General features: G+C 41.9%; 1 protein-coding gene across 3 annotated transcripts in view; it reads right to left on the bottom strand.

The window, feature by feature from the left end:
* The window catches only part of ULK2 (unc-51 like autophagy activating kinase 2), a 439,206-nt gene that overhangs the window by 156,071 nt on the left and 259,637 nt on the right, over nt 1-23,498 (bottom strand). For all 3 annotated transcript variants that reach the window (XM_053707357.1, XM_053707358.1, XM_053707359.1), the window contains exon 7: nt 22,860-22,933. In XM_053707357.1, coding sequence (XP_053563332.1) covers nt 22,860-22,933 — 74 coding nt within the window. The remainder of the gene's footprint in view (nt 1-22,859; nt 22,934-23,498) is intronic.

Genomic DNA, 23,498 nt, shown 5'->3' with positions numbered 1-23,498 from the left:
TTTGCTTCATTCTTCTGGTAACCTTTGCTTAACCCCTTAACGTCCAGCGTTGTACCCTGTTCAACGCTGCTGTCCTGGGCCTCTCTCTGCCGCGATCTTGCTAAAACTAGCGAGATTGCGCTATTTAGTGCAGAAATAGACGGGCAGAGGTACTGATGCGGAGAGGGCGGCATATCCATGTATATATATTATTATTTTTTTCTGCAAATTTGCAAAAATGTATCCTCTTAGCTACCAGTAACACACAAATCAATAATTGTCCCTCTTTGATTGCCTGTAATACACACAGAGCAGTGATTTTACCCTTCCTTTACTGCCAGTAGCACTCACAGAGCAGAAATATAACCCAGTAGCTATATGTTACACATACAAAGCAGTGTTTTAACATTCCTTTTAAAGGGACACTGAACCCACATTTTTTCTTTCGTGATTCAGATAGAGCATGCAATTTTAAGCAACTTTCTAATTTACTCCTATTATCAAATGTTCTTCATTTTCTTTGTATCTTTATTTGAAATGCAAGAATGTAAGTTTAGATGTCGGACCATTTTTGGTGAACAACCTGGGTTGTTCTTGCTGATTGGTGGATAAATTCATCCACCAATAAACAAGTGCTGTCCAGAGATCTGAACCAAACAAAAGCTTAGATGCCTTCTTTTCCAAATAAAGATAGCAAGAGAACAAAGAAAAATTGATAATAGGAGTAAATTAAAAAGTTGCTTAAAATTGCATGCTGTTTCTGAATCACGAAAAAAAAAATTTGGTTTCAGTGTCCCTTTAATGTCAGTAACAACTAAGAGAGTGTTTTTTCTTTTTTTTGTCCTTTTTCGCTGTCAGTAACAGAGTAGTTAATGCATGTGCAATGTCACTTATTTTTGTGCCATGTTTGTAATAGATAGGCATAGGAAACCGGTAAAATGTAGCTGTCACTCATGACCTTTGAAAAAAAAAAAAAAAAAATAAGCCCCACTATGTTTGACTCTGTAAGATTGTGATGGTTTTGATAAATAAAAAAAAAAATCAGTATTAAACAAGAATTTGTAAAAGACTGGAATCAATGACACTGTGTCAGGATGGTAGGATACCCACATTGTTCACCTTATATTTTTGTCATCTAAATAAAGTTTATAAAAATACAAATAAAAAAGGACACATTGTTATAAATCCAGGACTTCATTTTTATATAAAATAAAATGGTCAAAATGACCTCAGTACTAGAAACCAAGTGTGCTTTATTATGGAATTCCTAGAACTTCGTAAGATATCTTATCACATAAGTGACAGGTCAAAGTGACTCTATAACAGAAAACAAAGAGTTCATTTGCTGTGCTTAGTTCTAGAAACAGAGCACTGTAGTATATGTGCAGTACTGGGAACTTTAGACCACCCAACTAAAATTAATTTTATCACTAGTATAATAAAGTTACTTAAACTAAAGTACATAATTTACAACTAATCTCTTAACAAGCAGATTCAAAGTCTACAAGCTTTACATAACTGTAAAATTAATAAGTATATTCTACTTTTACTGTGGAGAGCGCAATCCTATTCCTTACCGACTCTATTTTTTTACCGCATGTTACAAATCCAGAGTTATGTTTTTATTGCGTGAGCAATAGTCTAGTGTTCACTCAAATTTGAATGCCAGTTACCGTGGATGCGGACATTCACTCACATAACAGACTTCATTTAGTTCTGTGCTATACTTTTTCAATGAAACTTAAAGGACCAGTAAATACAGTTGATTTGCATAATCAACCAACAAATGCATGATAAAAAGACAATGCAATGGCGGAGCGTGCGGGCGTGCTTAATGGCCGCACCTAACTAGAGCTCCTGAAGTGGCAACGGCGGGACTCTCTCTCAGGCCGCTCATAACGACCATAGAAGCTTGAAATTGGCAACGGAAAGTAAATGAAGGGTCCGTCGACCTTTTAACTGACTCCCAGCAGCAACAAAAGAGGGGAAGAGGTCGTTATCATGATCGCGGTATAGGCCACACACAAAGCCTGCACCTAAAGTTGGAAGCGCTGCGAAGCGCTGCAGCGGTCTACGTATGCACAAGTTTCTGACCTCAAAACGGATAACTCCACAAGCCAGCTTGCAATTTGGTAAGATGCCATATTAATGTAAAAAACGGACATTAGCCTGAAAGCCATCATAGCCAGCACCTGATAACAGCATCCCTAAACAGGGAACAAGAGTAAAAGGCCCCAAGCTTTTCTGATAGCAGAGAATTATTGTCTTATAGGGGCAAAAGAAAAAGTGGCGATATATTTTCTTTGCTGCACTGTACAGAATCTCTCTCAGGCAAGGTTTCTACTCACCCATATACCCTGATCCATTTAAACGCAGACTGCTGAAAGGCAATACTATCCTGATACTGGGCAATTACTAGACGCCTCTATACATTTACACAATTGCTGCAATGGCGCAGCGCAGAGCAAACAAAAACGAAAAGGCCTTGAAACTAAATATTGGAGCTGGTTCTGTAAATGCCTTTTTTAAAAGCACAGAGAATAAAAAGAAAAAAGCAGATCAGCCTCAAATAGATAGTGAGGACGATGAAATGTCGGATATCCCAGATACTTTAAATATGCCAAAATCTCCCTCCGATCCCCATCAACATCCAGAAGATGGCCCAGTTACACTAAAGGCTATGGAAGCCCTTATTAACCAGGTTAAGTCCTGCATTAAAACCGAATGTGCAGAGCTGAAAAAGGACATAAACGAGCTGGGCTATAGGGTGGAAACTCTAGAGGGCACTAAGGAAGAAATTATTAAAGAAATGTCAGATATATCTCATTCTATGGAAGATCAACAGTCACAAATAGCTGAGATGGAAAATAAAATTGACGATATAGAAAACAGAACAAGGAGAAACAATCTCCGTATACGGGGAGTTCCAGAATCAGTAAAGAGTGAGGACATCACTGAACATCTACAAAATTTATTCCAATCAAAGAGTAATAGACCAAATACCAATCGAGAGAGCCCACAGGTCCCAGAGGCCTAAACCCAGTGAGAACCAGAACCCAAGAGACATTATTGTGTGCTTGTCAAGTTATAGAGATAGAGAAAAAATATTTCAAATGGCACGCACTCAGCCCACTTTCTCATACATGGGCGCGAAAATCCAGATATACCTGGATCTCTCCACTAGAACACTACTACTCAGGAAAGAATTTGCTCCTTTCACTACCCATTTGCGATCTCTTAAAATACCATACAGATGGGGCTTTCCTGTTTCGATACAAATTGTTAAGAATGGAAGGCATTTTGAATGTTCTTCAACGGGAGATATTGCCGACTTCTGCCAACTACTGGACATTCCAGCCCCAGAGACCACCTCACATCAATCATCGAAATTCCCTGCACCTCCACCAAAACCTCAGAGAAGACTCTGGTCTGAAATAATCAGTAAACAGCAATCTAAGAAGCTTTGTACCGATACCACCAGCAAAGAGTTCACAGCAGGAAAAGTAACCACCTGAACGCTAGAGGTTGTGAGTATGTGGGTTTTACTTGTCATTTTTTTTTCTTGTTAAGAGGCAATGTTCTCTACCCACGCATACTGACTTTGGGTACCACTGGACATTATCTGCCTAAACAGAGAGACGCTTTCCGGATAAGTTGTTATTTATTGTTTACTATTTTTAGGCCTGGGCCTAGCTACTCTCGGCCTGATGGGGGGCCCCGTCGGGCCACACTTTCCCTCCTTCTTCCCTCGGCTTTTACTTCACTCCAATTTTTCTTTTTCTCTTTTTCTTTGCTCAGCCTGCCTATCTTGGTTTCCCTTCTCCTTACCTTCCCCTCTCCATTATTCCCTCTCTCCCTTCTTTCTCTTTATTCTATATCTTCTTTTTATTTTTTTTTCTATACATCAAGAAATTCGAAATATATACCTATTATAGTTATTTGTTTGTTATTACAGTTTAAGAGTATTCTATTTTGGTTTGTTGTTCTCTATTTGTTGAATTTTACAGCAATTTGAATACAACGCACTGCACTAATTTGTATTGGTTAGCAACTGTTAAGATATTAAGGATTGCAGTAATATGTCAGGACATCCACCACCTGGCCAGTTCAGGATTTCTACACAAAATGTTAAGGGTTTTCTCTCCCCACAGAAGCGCTCAATAGCCTTTCATGACTTCTATAAAAAGAAAATTGATATTATTATGTTACAAGAGACCCATTTCAAAAAATCCTGTGAACCCACTCTCTCAAAGCTATACTATGACCAGCACTTTTTAAGCTCAGGTCCGACCAAACACAATGGAGTTTGTATATAATTTAGGAAAGGTTCCTCCTTTGAAATTTTAAATAACTCTCGGACAAGGAGGGTTGCTTTATAATAATAGTGGGGTTATACTTTGGTAGGCCCATAACCTTGGTCAACGTGTATGCACCCAATTGCCCCAAGCCCTCCTTCTTCCGCACAGTGGTTAACCAGATTATAGACATCTCTAAGGGCCCGATACTCCTTAGTGGAGACCTTAATTTCCCACTCAATCCCATGTTGGACACGTCATTAGGCAGATCTTATATTAGGAGTTCTCAGATTAGAGCCAATTAGCACACAATTAGCACCATCCCTCTCTTTGATACTTGGAGAACCACCCACCCAAACACTAGGGACTTTAAATTTTTCTCAAATCCCCAGCGCTCCTATACGCGCCTTGATTATATTCTATGTGAGCAGCAGATGCTTACCTCGCTACTAGACTCGAGACTCCACCATACTCCCTGGTCAGACCATAGCATGGTCTGTTCCACATTCCTGTGGTCCTCCAAGCCACGATACCAGCAGAATTGGAAACTAAATGACCAAATTTTCCTAGACCCCTTAATAACTACCGACCTGGCCGAAAAAACTACTGAATTTTTCTCGTTCAATAACTCCACAGACACCTCAGCTGTTAACAATTGGGAAGCATACAAGTGCTATATAAGAGGAGTGATAATGGGCCATACACATAGACAGCGAAAACAGCGGACAGCTCTGTTCGATACCCTCACGTCTGAGTTTAAAGCATGCGAAAATGCACTACCACTTTTACTGCAAAAATCACAGCAGGCAAGAGAAGCGTTAAACCACTTTTTAATCAAAAACGTACATATGAGGGCACTTACATCCAAATCGAAATTTTTTGTTGAAAATAATAAAGCGGGGCGCCTACTGGCGAGATCTCTGAAGAAAAAGAGACTCACAACCTACATAGCTAAAATCACTGACACCAAGGGAGAAACCCACACTAATAACACCGCAATAGTTAATCAGTTTCCCTCGTACTATACCGCATTATACAATCTCCCAAACGCACACCCAGGTGAGAAGCTTAACAGTATCAATAGGTACTTGGAACAGGCCCAACTCCCTTCATTGTCAAACTTAGATAGCGAAACATTAGACACACAATTCTCAATACAGGAGATCCTGCTCGCTATTAGAGATCTTCCACAAGGGAAAGCCCCCGGCCCTGATGGCTTCACTCCTAAATTCTACCATTTGCTCAAATCCCTCTTAAGTCCCCGCTTGTTAGAAATGTATAACTCTTTTGATCAGTGTTCCCATCTACCATCTACACTTCTAGCAGCCACAATCTCAGTGATCCCTAAGCCAGGTAAGCCCCCGGATAAGGTTACTAACTACCGCCCTATATCCTTAATGAAGGTAGACATTAAGTTGTACGCTAAAATACTGGCCACAAGAATTAGCAAGCACTTACCATCCCTTGTGCATGCCGACCAGGTCAGCTTTATCCCGGGTAGAGAGGCTAAGGAGAATACCATCCGAGTTTTACATACCTTATATTCAGCTACAAATCCCAAATTGTCACTCGTAGCATTATCCACTGATGCCGAGAAGGCCTTTGACAGGGTGGGCTGGGATTTTCTCTGGTCCGCCCTGGTGAAGTTTGGTTTTTCCCAAGTAATGATTTCGCGTATTAAAGTCATCTACAGCAATCCCTCTGCCCACGTCAATGCGAATAATACACTATCCCAAAGAATACTTATAAATAACGGTACGCGACAGGGGTGCCCTCTCTCGCCTCTGCTGTTTGCTCTGGCGGTGGAGGCGCTCGCTGCCAGAATAAGGAGTAATCCTCTTGTACAAGGGGTCTCTTTTGGAGGGATCCACCAAAAATGTCTGCTGTATGCAGACGATATTATATTTACACTTCGTTACCCTCGCACATCCCTCCCAGCCCTACTTGATGAGTTAGAGGAGTATAGGGTTTCCAACTTTTCAATCAATATGGAGAAGTCGATGATACTACCAATACACTTAGAGGCTGAAGACACACAGTATCTAAAAACTCATACCTTTTTTCAGATAACCTCGAAAATTAAATACTTAGGGGTAGCTATATCTCCCAAACACACAGATCTCTTTACCCTTAACTATGTACCCCTTCAAAAAGAAACGGACAAATCACTAGAGACCTGGCACAAACAAGGCCATCTTTCTTGGATGAGGCGTATTAACGCAATCAAAATGAGCATCCTCCCCAAATTCCTCCACTTATTTCAAGTCCTTCCTATAGACCTCCCTATGCAATACCTACTAAAACAACAAAGGCGATTCAACCAGTTTATTTGGACACATAAACGCCCTAGGATAACTAGAGACACGCTGTTCCTTAAAAGGGAGGACGGGGGTCTCGGATCCCCTAATCTGGTTGCCTACTACAGAGCGACACACATGGCGCGAATAGTGGCTTGGAAACATTCACTAACAGATAAACCCTGGGTGCAGATAGAATCTTTTTTGGCAGGTGGGTTGAACCTGGGAGATCAGTGCTGGATCCCTCATAGATCAAGGCCCCCAGATATCTGGAGTAACTACTATACAACAGCCACATTGCGTACATGGGACAAATCCTTACAAGAGGATAAATTAATTTCTACACCGATTTGCCCCCTCTCTCCCCTACTTAATAATCCCTTACTACTACAAACCCATGTCATTCAGACACCACAAATCGCAGGCGTACCCTCCAATGTACCTATACACATGCTACTACACAATGGCCAGATCTCACAAACAGAGATAGGCCAATCTATAGGCTCTCCATTTCACCTTTGGTTCCCATACCTGCAAGCTAGGCACGCTATTTTTACTAGCCCGCACAGAGCAAATCTCACTAGGCCATTAACACCATTTGAAGCCCTGTGCGCATCCACCTCAATGTCCAAAGCACATATTTCAATAATTTATAAGTTATTAAGAGGTTCCTTCCCTGTCAAGAGACCTGCATATATCACCAGATGGGAGAAGGAGTTGGACATATCGATGTCAGACGACCAATGGGGTCGTATCTTTCTTGAAACCAAAAAATCATCTCTATCATTAGCCTTAGTAGAAACTAATTTTAAGTTACTATCTAGATGGTACCTAACCCCTCATAGGCTCCACAGTATTTTCCCCAACTCCTCCTCCCTTTGCTGGAGGCATTGCGGTGAAGTTGGTACCCTCACCCATATATGGTGGAATTGTCCACGTCTTAGGCCATATTGGAACAATATAAACAAGCAGATCAGTAAGACTCTGGGGATGCCCCTTGACCTCTCCCCTAGCTTAATCCTATTAGGTAATTTACCGATAGTAGCCTGTCAGCTTAGGAAAAAACTTCTACATATTATGCTTAACTGTGCTAGGCGCCTGATACCAAGGTTTTGGAAGAAAGCAGAAATACCAACATATGGCATGTGGGTTAAGGAAGTGAATCATGTATTTGAATTAGAAAAAATACACTATACGTATATAGGTAAACAGGATTTTATAGCTGATGTGATGTTCTTCTGGGAGCAAAGTGTATGAGCCTGTCCTCGAGGTCCCGAACTGATTATGACCAAAATTTTATAAGGGTTTTGTAAATCTTTTCAATTTTTATTATTACTGTTAAGATTCCTGTTGGTTTATCTTGAAAGGACTGTAGTTATCGGTTTACCTAAGATGTCTACAAATATTGTAATCCCAAGTGTTGTTATTCCATGACCTAAATTTAGCTATTGTTAATAACTGACACATGATTCAGTTGTATGTTATATGAGAAATGATTTCTTTGTTGAAAACAATAAAAAGATATATTGTAAAAAAAAAAAAAGACAATGCAATAGCACTTAGGCCCCGATGATCGAAAGTTCTATGAGGCGGTGAAATATTTAAAAAGATCCGCCGAAATGTCGAGCAAGCTTGTCAAAATACTCCAAGCTCCCGACATAGTGGCATCGCTGAGAGGCGTTTACTATATATGCCATTGGTCGGCGATGCTGGCTATAGACAACACCCAGCATCGCTGCCCATATTGGTGAAAGATGTAAAGGATCCATTGGAATAGAACTGCCGTGCCTAAGAACCAATCCTTATACGCCTAAACCGAAGTACCCCACGATAACAAACTAACACTGTATTAATAAGGATCTAAACCGCCACATATCCACCGCAAGTACCAATCCTATTAACTCCTAAACCGCCACATACCCACCGCAAGTGTCTATCCTATTAACTCCTAAACCGCCACATACCCACCGCAAGTATCTATCCTATTAACCTTTAAACCTCCACTAGCCCACTGCAAATATCTATCCTATTAACCCATATACCTCCACATAACCACCGCAAATACTAAACTATTAACCCCTATACCACCACAAACCCACTGCAAGTATTAAACTATTAACCCCTATACGGCCACATACCCACCGCAAGTACTAAATATTAAGTTACAAAAAAAAGAAAGAAAAAATTGAAGTTACCAAAAAAATATTAAAGCTAAACCTCCACTACCCCAAACACAATTTAACCTTACTCTACCTAACACCTAACCCGCCCCTCTAAACTATCCCACATCAAAACTAAACCCCCTAAGTTACAGAAAAAAGAAACTAAGTTACAATAAAATAAAAAAAATCTAAGCTACAAAAAATTATAAACTACAGTATCCAAAATAAAAAATCACCATTATTCCTAACACTAAATAAACTACATGCCCCATAAAAATAAAAACCCCACCCAAAGCAAAAAAAAACCCTAAACCCTAACACTAAAATAAATTATAATAGCCCTTGAAATTGCCTATTTCAGCTCTTTTAAAAAAACAAAAAACTCTACAATACATGTAACCCCCCAAAATAACAAAATCTATACACACAACAAACCTATCCTAGAAAAGAAAAGTAAAAATAAGAGAGCCTATTTTTAAAAATAAAAAAACACCAAAAAAAGCCCTAACTAACTCCAAAAGTTGTACTCACCATTGCAAAATCCATCTCCTCTTGACTTGGCGTTGGGCCTTCTTCATCCCGGTTCCTGCCATTGGGGGCCCATCTTCACTGTGGCGGAGACAAACTTCGACAGCCTCTTTCTGCTGCCTCCGCTCTGCAATCTTCTTCCACGTCGGGGCCCTCTTCATCCTGGCGCTGGAAAGGCTCAAACTGAGCCTGCTGCAAAACTTTAAGAATAAGGTTTAGGCTCCAAGGAGGAGCAACGGACTTAAACAAAGGCTTGATTCTGACCAGGGCCTGATAAAAAGACTGAACATCTGGCAAATCTGCCAGACGCTTATGTAACAAAATAGATAATGCAGAAATCTGACCTTTCAGAGTACTGACTGACAATCCTTTCTCCAAACCTTCCTGAAGAAAAGACAAAATTCTAGGAATCCTGACCCTACTCCAAGAGTAGCCCTTGGATTCACACCAATAAAAGGTATTTATGCCATACCCTATGGTAAATCTTTTCTAGTAACAGGCTTACGAGCCTGAATCATGGTCTCAATGACCGATTCAGAAAAACCACGCTTAGATAGGACTAAGCGTTCAATCTCCAAGCAGTCAGCTTCAGAGAAACAAGATTTGGGTGAAGGGACCCTGAATTAGAATGTCCTTCCTCAGAGGCAATCTCCAAGGTGAGAGAGATGACATCTCCACTAGATCTGCATACCAGATCCTGCGAAGCCATGCAGGAGCTATGAGAATCACAGATGCTCTCTCCTGTTTGATACAAGCAATGACTCATGAAAGGAGAGCAAACTGAGGAAACAGGTATGCCAGACTAAAATTCCAAGGAACCGCCAGAGCATCTATCAGAGCGGCCTATGGATCTCTTGACCTTGAACTGTACCTTGGAAGCTTGGCATTCTGCTGAGACGCCATCAGATCCATCTCCAGCACCCCCATTTGAGGGTTAAACTGGAGAACACTTCCGGATGGAGAGCCCACTCCCCGGGATGAAAAGTCTGTCTGCTCAGGAAATCCACTTCCCAGTTGTCCACTCAAGGAATGTGGATGGCAGATAGACAACAATTGTGAGCTTCCGCCCACTGAATAATCTGTGCCACCTCCTTCATGGCTAAGGAACTCCTAATTCCTCCCTGGTAGTTGATGTAAGCAACTGAGGTTATGTTGTCTGACTGGAACCTGATAAACTGGGCTAAGGACAACTGAGGCCAAACCATCAGAGCATTGTAAATCGCTCTCAATTACCATATGTTTATCGGGAGAGCAGACTCCTCCAGAGTTCATAGTCCTTGTGCCTTCAACAAGTCCCAGACTGCTCCCCAGCCCAACAGGCTGGCGTCCGTGGTCACAAACGCCCATTAAAGTCTCTGGAAGTATGTGTCTTGAGACAGATGCTCCTGAGAAAACCACCATGGGAGAGAGTCTCGTTGACTGATCTAGATCTATCCTCTGAGAGAGATCCGAATGGTCTCTGTTCCATTGACTGAGCATGCATAACTATATGGCTCTCAAATGGAATCGAGCAAAGGGAATGATGTCCATAGACGCGACAATCAGACCAATTACCTCCATATATTGAGCCACTGATGGTCGAACAGTAGACTGCAGAGAGAGGCAAGAGGAAAGAATCTTTGATTTTCTGACCTCTGTCATTTTCATAGATAGGAAAACTATTATCGTCCCTAAGAAAAAAACCCTTGTAGCTGAAAAAAGGGAACTCTTTTCCAGATTCACTTTCCATCCATGGGAATGTAGAAAAGACAACAAGATCTCTTTATGAAGTTTGCTTGTTGAAAAGATGGCGCCTGAACCAAAATGTCATCCAGGTAGGGCGCCACTGCAATTCCGAGACCTGATCACTGCAAAGAGAGCCCCCAGAACCTTCTAGAAAATTCTGGGAGCTGTGGCAAGGCCAAATGGAAGAGCCACAAACTGAAAGTGTTTGTCTAGAAAAGCGAATCTCAGGAACTTATAATGATCCCTGTGAATGGGAACATGAAGATACGCATCCTTCAGGTCTATAGTTGTCATGAACTGACCCTCTTGGACTAAAGGAAGAATGGAACAAATAGTTTTCATCTTGAAGGAAGGAACTCTGAGAAACTTGTTTAAACACTTCAGGTCTAGAATAAGCCAAAAAGTTCCCTCTTTCTTGGGAACCACAAACAGATTTGAATAAAACCTAGGCCCTGTTCCAGTATGGGAACTGGAACTATCACTCCCAGGGAAGAAAGATCCTGAACACATTTTAAGAATGCCTCTCTTTTTATCTGGTCTGCAGATAATCTTGAAAAGTGGAACCTGTCCCTGGGAGGAAAGGTCTTGAATTCTATTTTGTAACCCTGAGATACTATGTCCACAGCCCAGGGATCTGGGATATCTCGTATCCAAGCTTGATAAAACTGAGTAAGTCTGCCCCCCCTTGATCTGATCCCAGATCGGGGGCAAACCCTTCATGCTGATTTAGACTCAGCCACGGGTATCTTTGATTGCTTCCCCTTGTGCCAAGACTGATTGGGTTTCCAAGAAGACTTGGACTGTTCCTGCTTGGAAAAAGACTTTCCTTTAAATTTATGAAAGGAACGAAAATTACTCTGACATCCTTTAGGTCTATTCTTCTTGTCTTGTGGAAGAAAAGACCCTTTTCCACCCGTGATATCAGAAATTATTTCAGCTAGACCAGGTCCAAACAAGGTCTTAGCCTTGTAAGGAATCGCCAGAAGCTTGGATTTAGAGGAAACATCAGCTGACCAAGACTTCAGCCACAAAGCCTGGCGAGCTAACACAGCAAAACCAGATATCTTGGCTCCCAGTTTAATAACCTGCATGGTAGCATCAGAAAAAGGAATTAGCTATCTTAAGCGCCTTAATTCTCTCTTGGATCTCCTCCAAGGGAGTCTCTACTTGAAGAGAATCAGACAAGGCGTCGTACCAATAAGATGCTGCACTGGACACAGTGGAGATACATACTGCAGGTTGCCATTGGAGACCTTGATAAACATACATTTTCTTCAAATAACCTCCAACTTTTTATCCATTGGATCCTTAAAAGAGGAATTATCCGCAATAGGAATCATAGTTCTCTTAGCCAAAGTAGAAATTGCCCCTTCAACTTTAGGCACCGTGTGCCATGACTCTAATGGAGTCGGCAACAGGAAACATCTTTTTAAAGACAGGAGCCGGTGAAAAAGGTATCTCTGGCTTCTCCCATTCCTGTGCAATAATCTCCTTTGCACGATTTGAACAGGAAAAACTTCCACAGAGGAAGGAACATCAAAGTATTTATTCAGATTACTTGATCTTTTAGGGTTGACAGCGACAGGCGGGTCAGAGTCGTCCAAAGTAGCCAAAATCTCCTTTAACAATACACAAAGGTGTTCAAGCTTAAATCTGAAGGATACTACTTCAGCATCAGAAGAAGGAATTAAACTGTCCGAATCTGAGATTTCACCCTTTAGAAGCAACCGGGGAATCCTCCCCCTAAGTAGCCAAAGGCGAAAAAGAAACCTTACTATCTGAATCTTTAAATGTCCTCTTGCGTTTTCCCTGTAGGATAGGAAAAGCATATAAAGCTGCAGATATCGCATGAGGATACCTGAGCCACAAAATCTGCAGCCAAAAAAACTCCTCCAGGAGATTGAGAGGAACCGCAGGGCACATCATGTGATGCCATAGAGGCTTGGGACGTTTGAGGAGAAAGCTGTGGCAATGCATGAACAGCATCATCCTGAGAGACATTTGGCTCAGAAAAAAAAAGTTTATCTTTACAAATTTGGTTCTCTAAACAAAGAAGACACATGTTCAAGGGAACAGATTGCTCTTCCATAACTAAAGAAAAGATATTGGAAAAAATAAGGACAAAAAAAAAATGCAATTAAACTAATGCACTGTCCCTTTAAGAAACAGTAGAACGGTATAGTCCTAGATTGACTAGACAAACTGCACCCCCACTGCTTGTAGCAATATGGCCCCACACTATACAAATAACCTGAGAAGGATCAGAGTATTAGAAACATCAAAGTATTTATTCAGTTTAAATTTTACTAAATACAGCCTCTACACCTCAGCTACACACTGAGGTGCCTACCTGCCCCCTCCAAGGATAACAATATCCCAGCAGCAACAAGAAAAAAATATTTCTCTAGCTGGTCTTGTCCTCGCATCAGGCCACTGCAACCGCTCAGTGAACACTGACAGAGTTCAGAAGATCACATGACCGGAACAAGCAGAAGCTACGCAATTAAAGGAAAAAAGTGCACACTTCACAACAGACATAGGCAGTTTAAAATAAGAAGCCGTTACAAACAAACTGAAAGGAAATTAAAAAGCCCAAATTAATGACACCATTACCACACCTTTTAAAAAAACAAATAGCTAATAAAGTCTAGCTAAGCCACCAATAAAGGGTTAACCCCTTCCTACCATGAAAGAGGTTAAGCCCTAAAGTCTCTTATTCACATGCCAGAAAGTGCGTGCCCACTGCCAAATAAAAGACCCTTAACAAAGAATCTTGGTCCTAAAATAAAGTGCAGAGAGTCCTCAACCCCTTCAGTGCCAGTCTCCCCCAGAAGACAAAAGCACTTACCTGCACACCCAGCAGTCTTGCAGGAGAGCTCACACGGTGTGAAAGGATTATGCAAAAGACGTTCCTTCTTTGAAGAAGGATTAGGGCATAACGATGGAACAACAATCTCTTGATTGATATTCCTGTTAGAAACAACCTTAGGTAAAAACCCAGGTTTAGTAAGCAGGACTACCTTGTCTGAATGAAAGATCAGATAAGGAGAATCACAATGTAAGGCAGATAACTCAGAGACTCTTCGAGCCGAGGAAATAGCCATCAAAAATAGAACTTTCCAAGATAAAAGCTTAATATCAATGGAATGAAGGGGTTCAAACGGAACACCCTGAAGAACTTTAAGAACCAAGTTTAAGCTCCACGGAGGAGCAACAGTTTTAAACACAGGCTTAATCCTAGCCAAAGCCTGACAAAAAGCCTGGACGTCTGGATTCTCTGCCAGACGCTTGTGTAAAAGAATAGACAGAGCAGAAATCTGTCCCTTTAGTGAACTAGCGGATAAGCCCTTTTCTAAACCCTCTTGTAGAAAAGACTATCAGGCCCATTTATCAAGCTCCGTACGGAGCTTGAAGGGCCGTGTTTCTGGCGAGTCTTCAGACTCGCCAGAAACACAAGTTATGAAGCAGCGGTCTAAAGACCGCTGCTCCATAACCCTGTCCGCCTGCTCTGAACAGGCGGACAGGAATCGCCGGACATCAACCCGATCGAATACGATCGGGTTGATTGACAGCTCCCTGCTGGCGGCCGATTGGCCGCGAGTCAGCAGGGGGCGGCGTTGCACCAGCAGCTCTTGTGAGCTGCTGGTGCAATGTTAAATGCGGAGAGCGTATTGCTCTCCGCATTTAGCGAGGTCTTGCGGACCTGATCCGCAGTGTCGGATCAGGTCCGCAAGCCCTTTGATAAATGGGCCTGAATATCCTAGGAATCCTAACCTTACTCCATGAGTAACTCTTGGATTCACACCAATATAAATATTTACGCCATATCTTGTGGTAAATTTTTCTGGTAACAGGTTTCCGAGCCTGTATTAATGTATCAATAACCGAATCCGAAAACCCACGCTTTGATAGAATCAAGCGTTCAATTTCCAAGCAGTCAGCCTCAGAGAAATTAGGTTTGGATGGTTGAAAGGACCCTGAATTAGAAGGTCCTGCCTCAGGGGTAGAGACCATGGTGGACAGGACGACATGTCCACTAGGTCTGCATACCAGGTCCTGCGTGGCCACGCAGGCGCTATCAGAATCACCGATGCTCTCTCCTGTTTGATCCTGGCAATCAGTCGAGGTAGCAACGGAAAAGGTGGAAACACATAAGCTATGTTGAAAACCCAAGGGGCTGCTAGTGCATCTACCAGCACCGCACCCGGGTCCCTGGACCTGGATCCGTAACAAGGAAGCTTGGCGTTCTGGCGAGATGCCATGAGATCCAGATCCGGTTTGCCCCAACGACGAATCAGTTGAGCAAATACCTCCGGGTGGAGTTCCCACTCCCCCGGATGAAAGGTCTGGCGACTTAGAAAATCCGCCTCCCAGTTCTCCACGCCTGGGATGTAGATCGCTGACAGGTGGCAAGAGTGAGACTCTGCCCAGCGAATTATCTTCGAGACTTCCAACATCGCTAGGGAACTCCTGGTTCCCCCTTGATGATTGATGTAAGCCACAGTCGTGATGTTGTCCGACTGAAATCTGATGAACCTCAGTGTAGCTAACTGAGGCCAAGCTAGAAGAGCATTGAATATTTCTCTTAATTCTAGAATGTTTATCGGGAGGAGTCTCTCCTCCTGAGTCCACAATCCCTGAGCCTTCAGGGAGTTCCAGACTGCTCCCCAGTCTAGTAGGCTGGCATCTGTTGTTACAATCGTCCAATCTGGTCTGTGAAAAGTCATTCCTTTGGACAGATGAACCCGTGACAACCACCAGAGAAGAGAATCTCTGGTCTCCTGGTCCAGGTTTAGCAAAGGGGACAGATCTGAGTAATCCCCGTTCCATTGACTTAGCATAGTTGCAGCGGTCTGAGATGTAGGCGCGCAAATGGCACTATGTCCATTGCCGCGACCATTAAGCCGATTACTTCCATGCACTGAGCTACTGATGGGCTTGGAATGGAGTGAAGTACACGGCAAGCATTGAGAATCTTTGATAACCTGGACTCAGTCAGGTAAATCTTCATCTCTACAGAATCTATAAGAGTCCCTAGAAAAGGGACCCTTGTGAGTGGTAACAGAGAACTCTTTTCCACGTTCACTTTCCACCCATGCGACCTCAGAAATGCTAGAACTATCTCTGTATGAGACTTTGCATTTTGAAAACTTGACGCTTGTATCAGAATGTCGTCTAGGTACGGAGCCACCGCTATGCCTCGCGGTCTTAGTACCGCCAGAAGTGAGCCCAGAACCTTTGTAAAAATTCTCGGGGCCGTAGCTAACCCGAAGGGAAGAGCTACAAACTGGTAATGCCTGTCTAGAAAGGCAAACCTTAGGTACCGATAATGATCTTTGTGAATCGGTATGTGAAGGTAGGCATCCTTTAAGTCCACTGTGGTCATATATTGACCCTCTTGGATCATGGGTACGATGGTCCGAATGGTTTCCATCTTGAACGATGGAACCCTTAGGAATTTGTTTAAGATTTTTAAGTCTAAGATTGGTCTGAAGGCTCCCTCTTTCTTGGGAACCACAAACAGATTTGAATAAAACCCTTGCCCCTGTTCCGTTCGCGGAACTGGGTGGATCACTCCCATCACTAAGAGGTCTTGTACACATTGTAGAAATGCCTCTTTCTTTACTAGGTTTGTTGATAACCTTGACAGATGAAACCTCCCTTGTGGAGGAGAAGTTTTGAAATCCAGAAGGTATCCCTGAGATATAATCTCCAACGTCCAGGGATCCTGTACATCTCTTGCCCAAGCCTGGGCGAAGAGAGAAAGTCTGCCCCCCACTAGATCTGTCTCCGGAAAGGGGGCCCTGTCTTCATGCTGTCTTAGGGGCGGAAGTAGGCTTTCTGGCCTGCTTGCCCTTGTTCCATGACTGGTTGCCTTTCCAACCCTGTCTGTAACGAGCAGTAGCTCCTTCCTGTTTTGGAGCGGAGGAAGTTGATGCTGCTCCTGCCTTGAAATTACGAAAGGCACGAAAATTAGACTGTTTGGCCTTTGATTTGGCCCTGTCCTGAGGAAGGGTGTGGCCCTTACCTCCAGTAATGTCAGCAATAATTTCCTTCAAGCCGGGCCCGAATAAGGTCTGCACTTTGAAAGGAATGTTTAGTAGTTTAGACTTAGAAGTTACATCTGCTGACCAGGATTTAAGCCATAGCGCTCTGCGCGCCTGTATGGCGAATCCGGAATTCTTAGCCGTAAGTTTGGTTAAATGCACTACGGCATCCGAAACAAACGCATTAGCCAGCTTAAGGGTTCTAATCTTGCTCAAAGATTCATCCAATGGTGCTGTGCGAATTGCCTCTTCCAGAGACTCAAACCAGAATGCCGCTGCAGCAGTGACAGGCGCAATGCATGCAAGAGGCTGTAATATAAAACCTTGTTGAACAAACATTTTCTTAAGGTAACCCTCTAATTTTTTATCCATTGGATCTGAGAAAGCACAGCTATCCTCCACCGGGATAGTGGTACGCTTGGCTAAAGTAGAAACTGCTCCCTCCACCTTAGGGACCGTCTGCCATAAGTCTCGTGTGGTGGCGTCTATAGGGAACATTTTTCTAAATATCGGAGGAGGGGAAAAGGGCACACCGGGTCTATCCCACTCCTTGCTAATAATCTCTGTAAGCCTCTTTGGTATAGGAAAAACGTCAGTACACACCGGTACTGCATAGTATTTATCCAGCCTACATAATTTCTCTGGGATTGCCACCGTGTCACAATCATTCAGAGCCGCTAACACCTCCCCTAGTAACACGCGGAGGTTCTCAAGCTTAAATTTAAAATTTGAAATTTCTGAATCCGGTCTCCCCGAATCAGAACCGTCACCCACAGAATGAAGCTCTCCGTCCTCATGTTCTGCAAATTGTGACGCAGTATCAGACATGGCTCTCGTGTCATCGGCGCGCTCTGTCCTTAACCCAGAGCTGTTGCGCTTGCCTCTTAACTCGGGCATATTGTATAATACTTCTTTCATAACATTAGCCATATCATGTAAAGTGATTTGTAAGGGCCTAGATGTACTTGGCGCCTCAATCTTACGCACCTCCCGAGTGGGAGACGAAGGTACTGACACGTGAGGAGAGTTAGACGGCATAACTTCCCCCTCGTTGTCTGGTGATAATTTCTTTATCGGTACAGATTGACTTTTATTCAAAGTAATATCAATACAATTGGTACACATATTTCTATTGGGCTCCACATCGGCTTTTAAACATAATGAACAAGCAGATTCCTCTGTATCAGACATGTTTAAACAGACTAGCAATGAAGCTAGCAAGCTTGGAAATTACTTCAATAAGTTTACAAGCAATATAAAAAACGCTGCAGCGCTTATTTTAAAAAACACAATTGAAGAACAAAGAACTAGTTCAGTTATAGTCAACAATTCTTTAAATGTATTAATTAGCAGAGGATTGCACCCACAAGCAAACGGATGATTAACCCCTCAATACCCAAAAAAACGGATAATCAATTTATGATTTAACGCTTTTATCACAGTCATACACTGTCACAGATCTGCTGTGACTGATTACCTCCCTCAAAAACGAATTTTGAAGATCCCTGAGCTCTCTAGAGACGTCATGGATCAAAGAGGAAGAAGCAGGAAGACTGTGCTAGAATTTTAACTGCGCAACAAGGCGCTAAAAAAAGGTCCCTCCCACTCCTATTACAACAGTGGGAGACCTGATATAACTGTTTCTATGCAGAAATATACGTTAGCCGTGTGGAAAAAAAAAATCATGCCCAAAAAGATTTATCACCAAAGTACCTCAAAAAACGATTAACATGCCAGTAAACGTTTTAAAAAACAACATTTCAGATGCTGTGTAAAGTTATTACTAAGCCTGCTACCAGTCGCTTCTACTGCAGTTAAGGCTCACACATTATATCAGTATTAACAGTATTCTTTCAGTCAAATTCTAGTCCCTAGAAAATAACTCTACTGTGCATACATTTATCAGCCTGATACCAGTCACTACTACTGCATTTAAGGCTGTACTTACATCATACGGGTAACAGCAGTGTTTTCTTAGTCAATTCCATTCCCAGAAAATATTGTACTGCACATACCTCATTTGCGGGAGACCCCGCATGCTATTCCCATTCTCTGAAGTTACCCCACTCCTCAGAATGTCGAGAACAGCCAGTGGATCTTAGTTACGCCTGCTAAGATCATAGAAAACGCAGGCAGTTTCTTCTTCCAAATACTGCCTGAGATAGAGAAACAGCACACTCCGGTGCCATTTAAAATAACAAACTTTTGATTGAAGAATAATTAAGTAAAAAACTCCAGCTCCTCTCGCGACCTCCTTCTTTGTTGAGGGTTGCAAGAGAATGACTGGATATGACATGTGAGGGGAGGAGCTATATAGCAGCTCTGCTTGGGTGATCCTCTTGCAACTTCCTGTTGGGAAGGAGAATATATCCCATAAGTAATGGATGACCCGTGGACTGAACACACTTAACAAGAGAAATCTCTACTCTACCTTCTGGGAGAAATGGGGGATTGGAATTGAAGTGTCCCCCATTCCTCCTAGAAGGTAGCACCCCCAAACAAGTGGTATCCCTAGGTGCCTCATCAAATTGCCGACAACATACTAAAAGGGCAACTTGAACCCCTGAACTCTGCTCAATCGGCACCCCTTTTAAGAAGCGACAGATCGGAGCTCAATGCTGGTCTGTCGCTGAGTTCCAGGCCACGGAGTTCAGCGGTTGGCTGCCAGCATTTTAGCGTATTTGGGAGTTAGCTGGGGCGTTCCAGGGGAGTGTAGGTTAGACATGACGTAAGTGTAGGCAGTATTAGGGACTTAGATAGCCTTTCCGGGTGTGTAGGCTAGGCGTGACATAGGCGTAGGCGGTCAGGGGGAGTTAGATGGCCAGTGCAGGGGGAGTGTAGGTTAGGCGTGACGTAGATATAGGCTTCAGGGGAGTTAGCGTGGCGTGTGAGTGGAAGTAGCCTGTGCTTTGATTTGGACACATTGACAAAAAATTGATATGTCCGAATCAGCAAAGTGCAGGTTGTGAGTAGGGTAGCGGCCATATTTTTCTTGACAGCTGATAACTACATCGCCTGAGGTAGTTAGTGTTGGTGTAATAAACCTTAGGTCCCCACGGCAATATTTGGAGTGTGTCTACACAAAAACTATTTTTAGTTTCAGTAAGTCTACGGTCTGTGGCGTGTAGGCACACTTCAAATACGGCCCCCTCCAACAATATGCCGACAAGCAGAGATGTTGGCAAAGTGGGTCGTGACATAACGCTCCTGTTGACTTCTATGGGAGAGACATCGCCACTCGCCGGCATTGCTGGGACACGCCCCTTTTCTTTTAATATCTCTACAGACCGTCCAGCTGCGAGACTGACGAGGCAGTTTCTCGACAGTCTGTCAATGATTTGAATTTTGGGGCCTTAGTCGGAGCTTAAAATAAGTAGTAAAAAAAATTCTGACAAATTTCAAAGTTATGACTATTTCCACTCCTCTATCATGTGACAGCCATCAGCCAATCACAAATGTATATACATATATTCTGTGAATTCTTGCACATGCTCAGTAGGAGCTGTTGACTCAAAAAGTGTAAATTTAAAAAGAATGTACACATTTTGATAATGGAAGTAAATTGGAAAGTTGTTTAAAATTGCTTGCTCTATCTGAATCATAAAAGTTTAATTTTGACTTGAGTGTCCCATTAAGCATAAAACACTTCACACATACATACACAGACATTATATATCTATCTATATATTTATCTATCTATACATACAAGACACATATACACATTTGACCCCTCCCCAGTCCCACCCCTTGAATTGTTTCCACCACAAAAACTTTTTTTCATTATGAAACCATTGTATCAAAACTAAATATAACTTACATAATTTATTTCCATAGCATTTTCATTTGTTTATGCAAACTAGCAAAAAAATAATCATTTACTTAAGGTCTTAAAAACAGCTACATTTTAAAGCAGCATTTTGGATTGAGTACAAGTAAAACACTTAACTCACAACTTAATACGAGCGCAATGAAGGTGTTAGTACCTATCTGTGCCCTTCATTAAAAGCATAGGTTGCTCTAAAAAAGTTGCTAATCTAATAGAATGCTTTGGTTTGGCTAATATTTTAATCATCAACTTGTAATACCAGATTGTACATTTTGCGTGAGGCTGAGCACAAAATAACACACCCTGCACGATATCGCTCCACTTGTAATCTAGCCCGCAATCTGTTAAAATGTCTAAGAGTAATAAAACTTATAATTTGACAAATAGGGTCTAGAAATATATATATAGAGGGGAAGAGAACAAATACAATTAATATTCCAGGGATAATCATGTGAAGTTAGATCCAACTATAACGAGTCTTTTTTTGCATTAATAATCCTTTATGTGGGTATACATGTGGGCATTTTGTTCTGTGTTACCAGTATCGGATTGTAGAAATAGGAAAGATATGTGTAAGAGAAATAGATGGAGTGACCAAGATATGAAGTAGAAGAAAAGCAAGAGAAGAAAACTTTTTTTTTTTTGCCAGAAAATTCAAGAGTATTGTTGCCAGATGTCCTCCACAAAAATAATGAACAAACTATAAGTGGCTGGTAATAATTGTAGAAGGTGGTCACACAATGCCCTCCATAAACCTCTACTCTTGGTCCCACAATGTATTTTTTTTCACAACTCAGCAGTCATTTTACCCCTTGGCTGCAGTAACATGCAATATACCGTAGTAATTTTGACCCCCCTTTGACTGCTCTCACTTCTTTCTGCTCCATATGTACATCTAGGGTAATGCTTTCCAAACTGTGTGTCGGGACCCACTAGTGTGTCGGCAGCAGTGTGTAGGTGTGTCCCTGCTTCAGCACAATTTTTTTTTACATTTTAATTTTTTTTTGGGGGGGGGGGTTACTGACTTTCCGCTTGCCTGCTATGCATATCACATGGTTGACACGTGATTAATACCTAGGGAGGGTCACAGATCATCTTAACCTATTGGCGCAGCTCAGTGGTAACTGAAACTATTCCCATTGGCGGCACATTGGCTCCTGACTGCACGTGTAGTCTCCTCAATTGGCTCGTGACTGCATGTGTAGTCTCCTTAATTGGCTCGTGACTGCATGTGAGTGGGACAGCAGTGTGTTTGAAGCGCGGGAAGTAGTCAATCGGGCGCGCCAAGCTCTGAGGGCGGCAGCGTAAATGCTGAGCGGAAGTCTGGGGTTTTTTTTGCAGCTAGCTCCCAGTAGTGCATTGCTGCTCCTGCTCTTGATATATGGATAGGAAGTGGAAGCTTAAAAATGCTTGATGATAAAATGCGAGTGTCTTTATCTAATATTCCACAAAATATTCAGAAACTGTGTTCATCCCATCAACCTCATACATCCCATTAAAATAGTAAGTAGCTATTGGTGATATTAAACTTTTTTTTAATTCTTGCACACACATACTTACTGTTACTTGTAAATACATTTCACTATTATATAATTTATGTACGTGTCCGTATCCCTTAAAACAAGTTAGTTTAACCTCCTGTTTGCTAGTACAACTGAATTACTGTGTCACTAAATGATGTAGGTCTAAAAAGTGTGTCACCAACATGAGAAGTTTGGAAAGCTCTGATCTAGGGACATGTAAGTGTCCAGCCTGATAAAATACTGGACTTCCCACTTAAAGAATATTGAACACCTGACATCCCTACTATAGAGTAGTATTCAGTCTTGTTGGTGAAGCATAATCTGTAATAATAAAAAAAAAGCTCATGCCTGTCTACAAGCCCATGTGTGTGATAACAAATTGTGCAGTGAATTATAAACTTTACAGTCATCAGTGAGAAGCAGCAATAGCAAAGCTGAGTTTAGACATATACAATAAAACATGGAAATACCACTTACCATGTACATAGGAGACCCACATAATGTAGCAGCCATCATGTTGCTATGTAAATACCGTGCAAAGCCAAAATCCGCTACAAAAAAACAAAGCAAACATATAAATACATAAGTAAATAGATATAGGCTTTTTCTTAAACACTTAAAGGGACAGGAAACCCCAACATGTTCTTTCATGATTTGAACAGAACATATAATTTTAAACATCTTTCCAATTTACTGCTATTATCAAATATGCTTCATTCTCCTGTTATCCTTTGCTGAAGGAACAACATTGCACAACTGGCAGCTAGCTGAACACATCTAGTTAGCCAATCACAAGAGACAAACATGTGAAGGTACCAATCAGTAGCTAGCTCCCACTAGTGTATGATATGAGCGAATACTTTTTTAATAAGGGATACCAAGAGAACAAAGCACATTTGAAAATAGAAGTGAATCTAAAAGTGTCTTAAAATTACATGCTCTATTTGAATCATGCAAGTTTAATTTTGACTTTCCTATCCCTTTCATTTTTTTTAATTCTTTATTTTATAACAAAGTGAAGGAGATACAGTTCAAGATTTGTGCCATGCAGGGCTGCAATAAAGAGCACAGAAAAGAAAAAGACAAATTTGCAACCTTCACTTTGTTTTTTAAATG

This window comes from Bombina bombina, chromosome 3, assembly GCF_027579735.1.
Source record: "Bombina bombina isolate aBomBom1 chromosome 3, aBomBom1.pri, whole genome shotgun sequence".
Lineage (NCBI taxonomy): Eukaryota > Metazoa > Chordata > Amphibia > Anura > Bombinatoridae > Bombina > Bombina bombina.
This window is presented reverse-complemented; position numbering and strand designations above follow the sequence as displayed.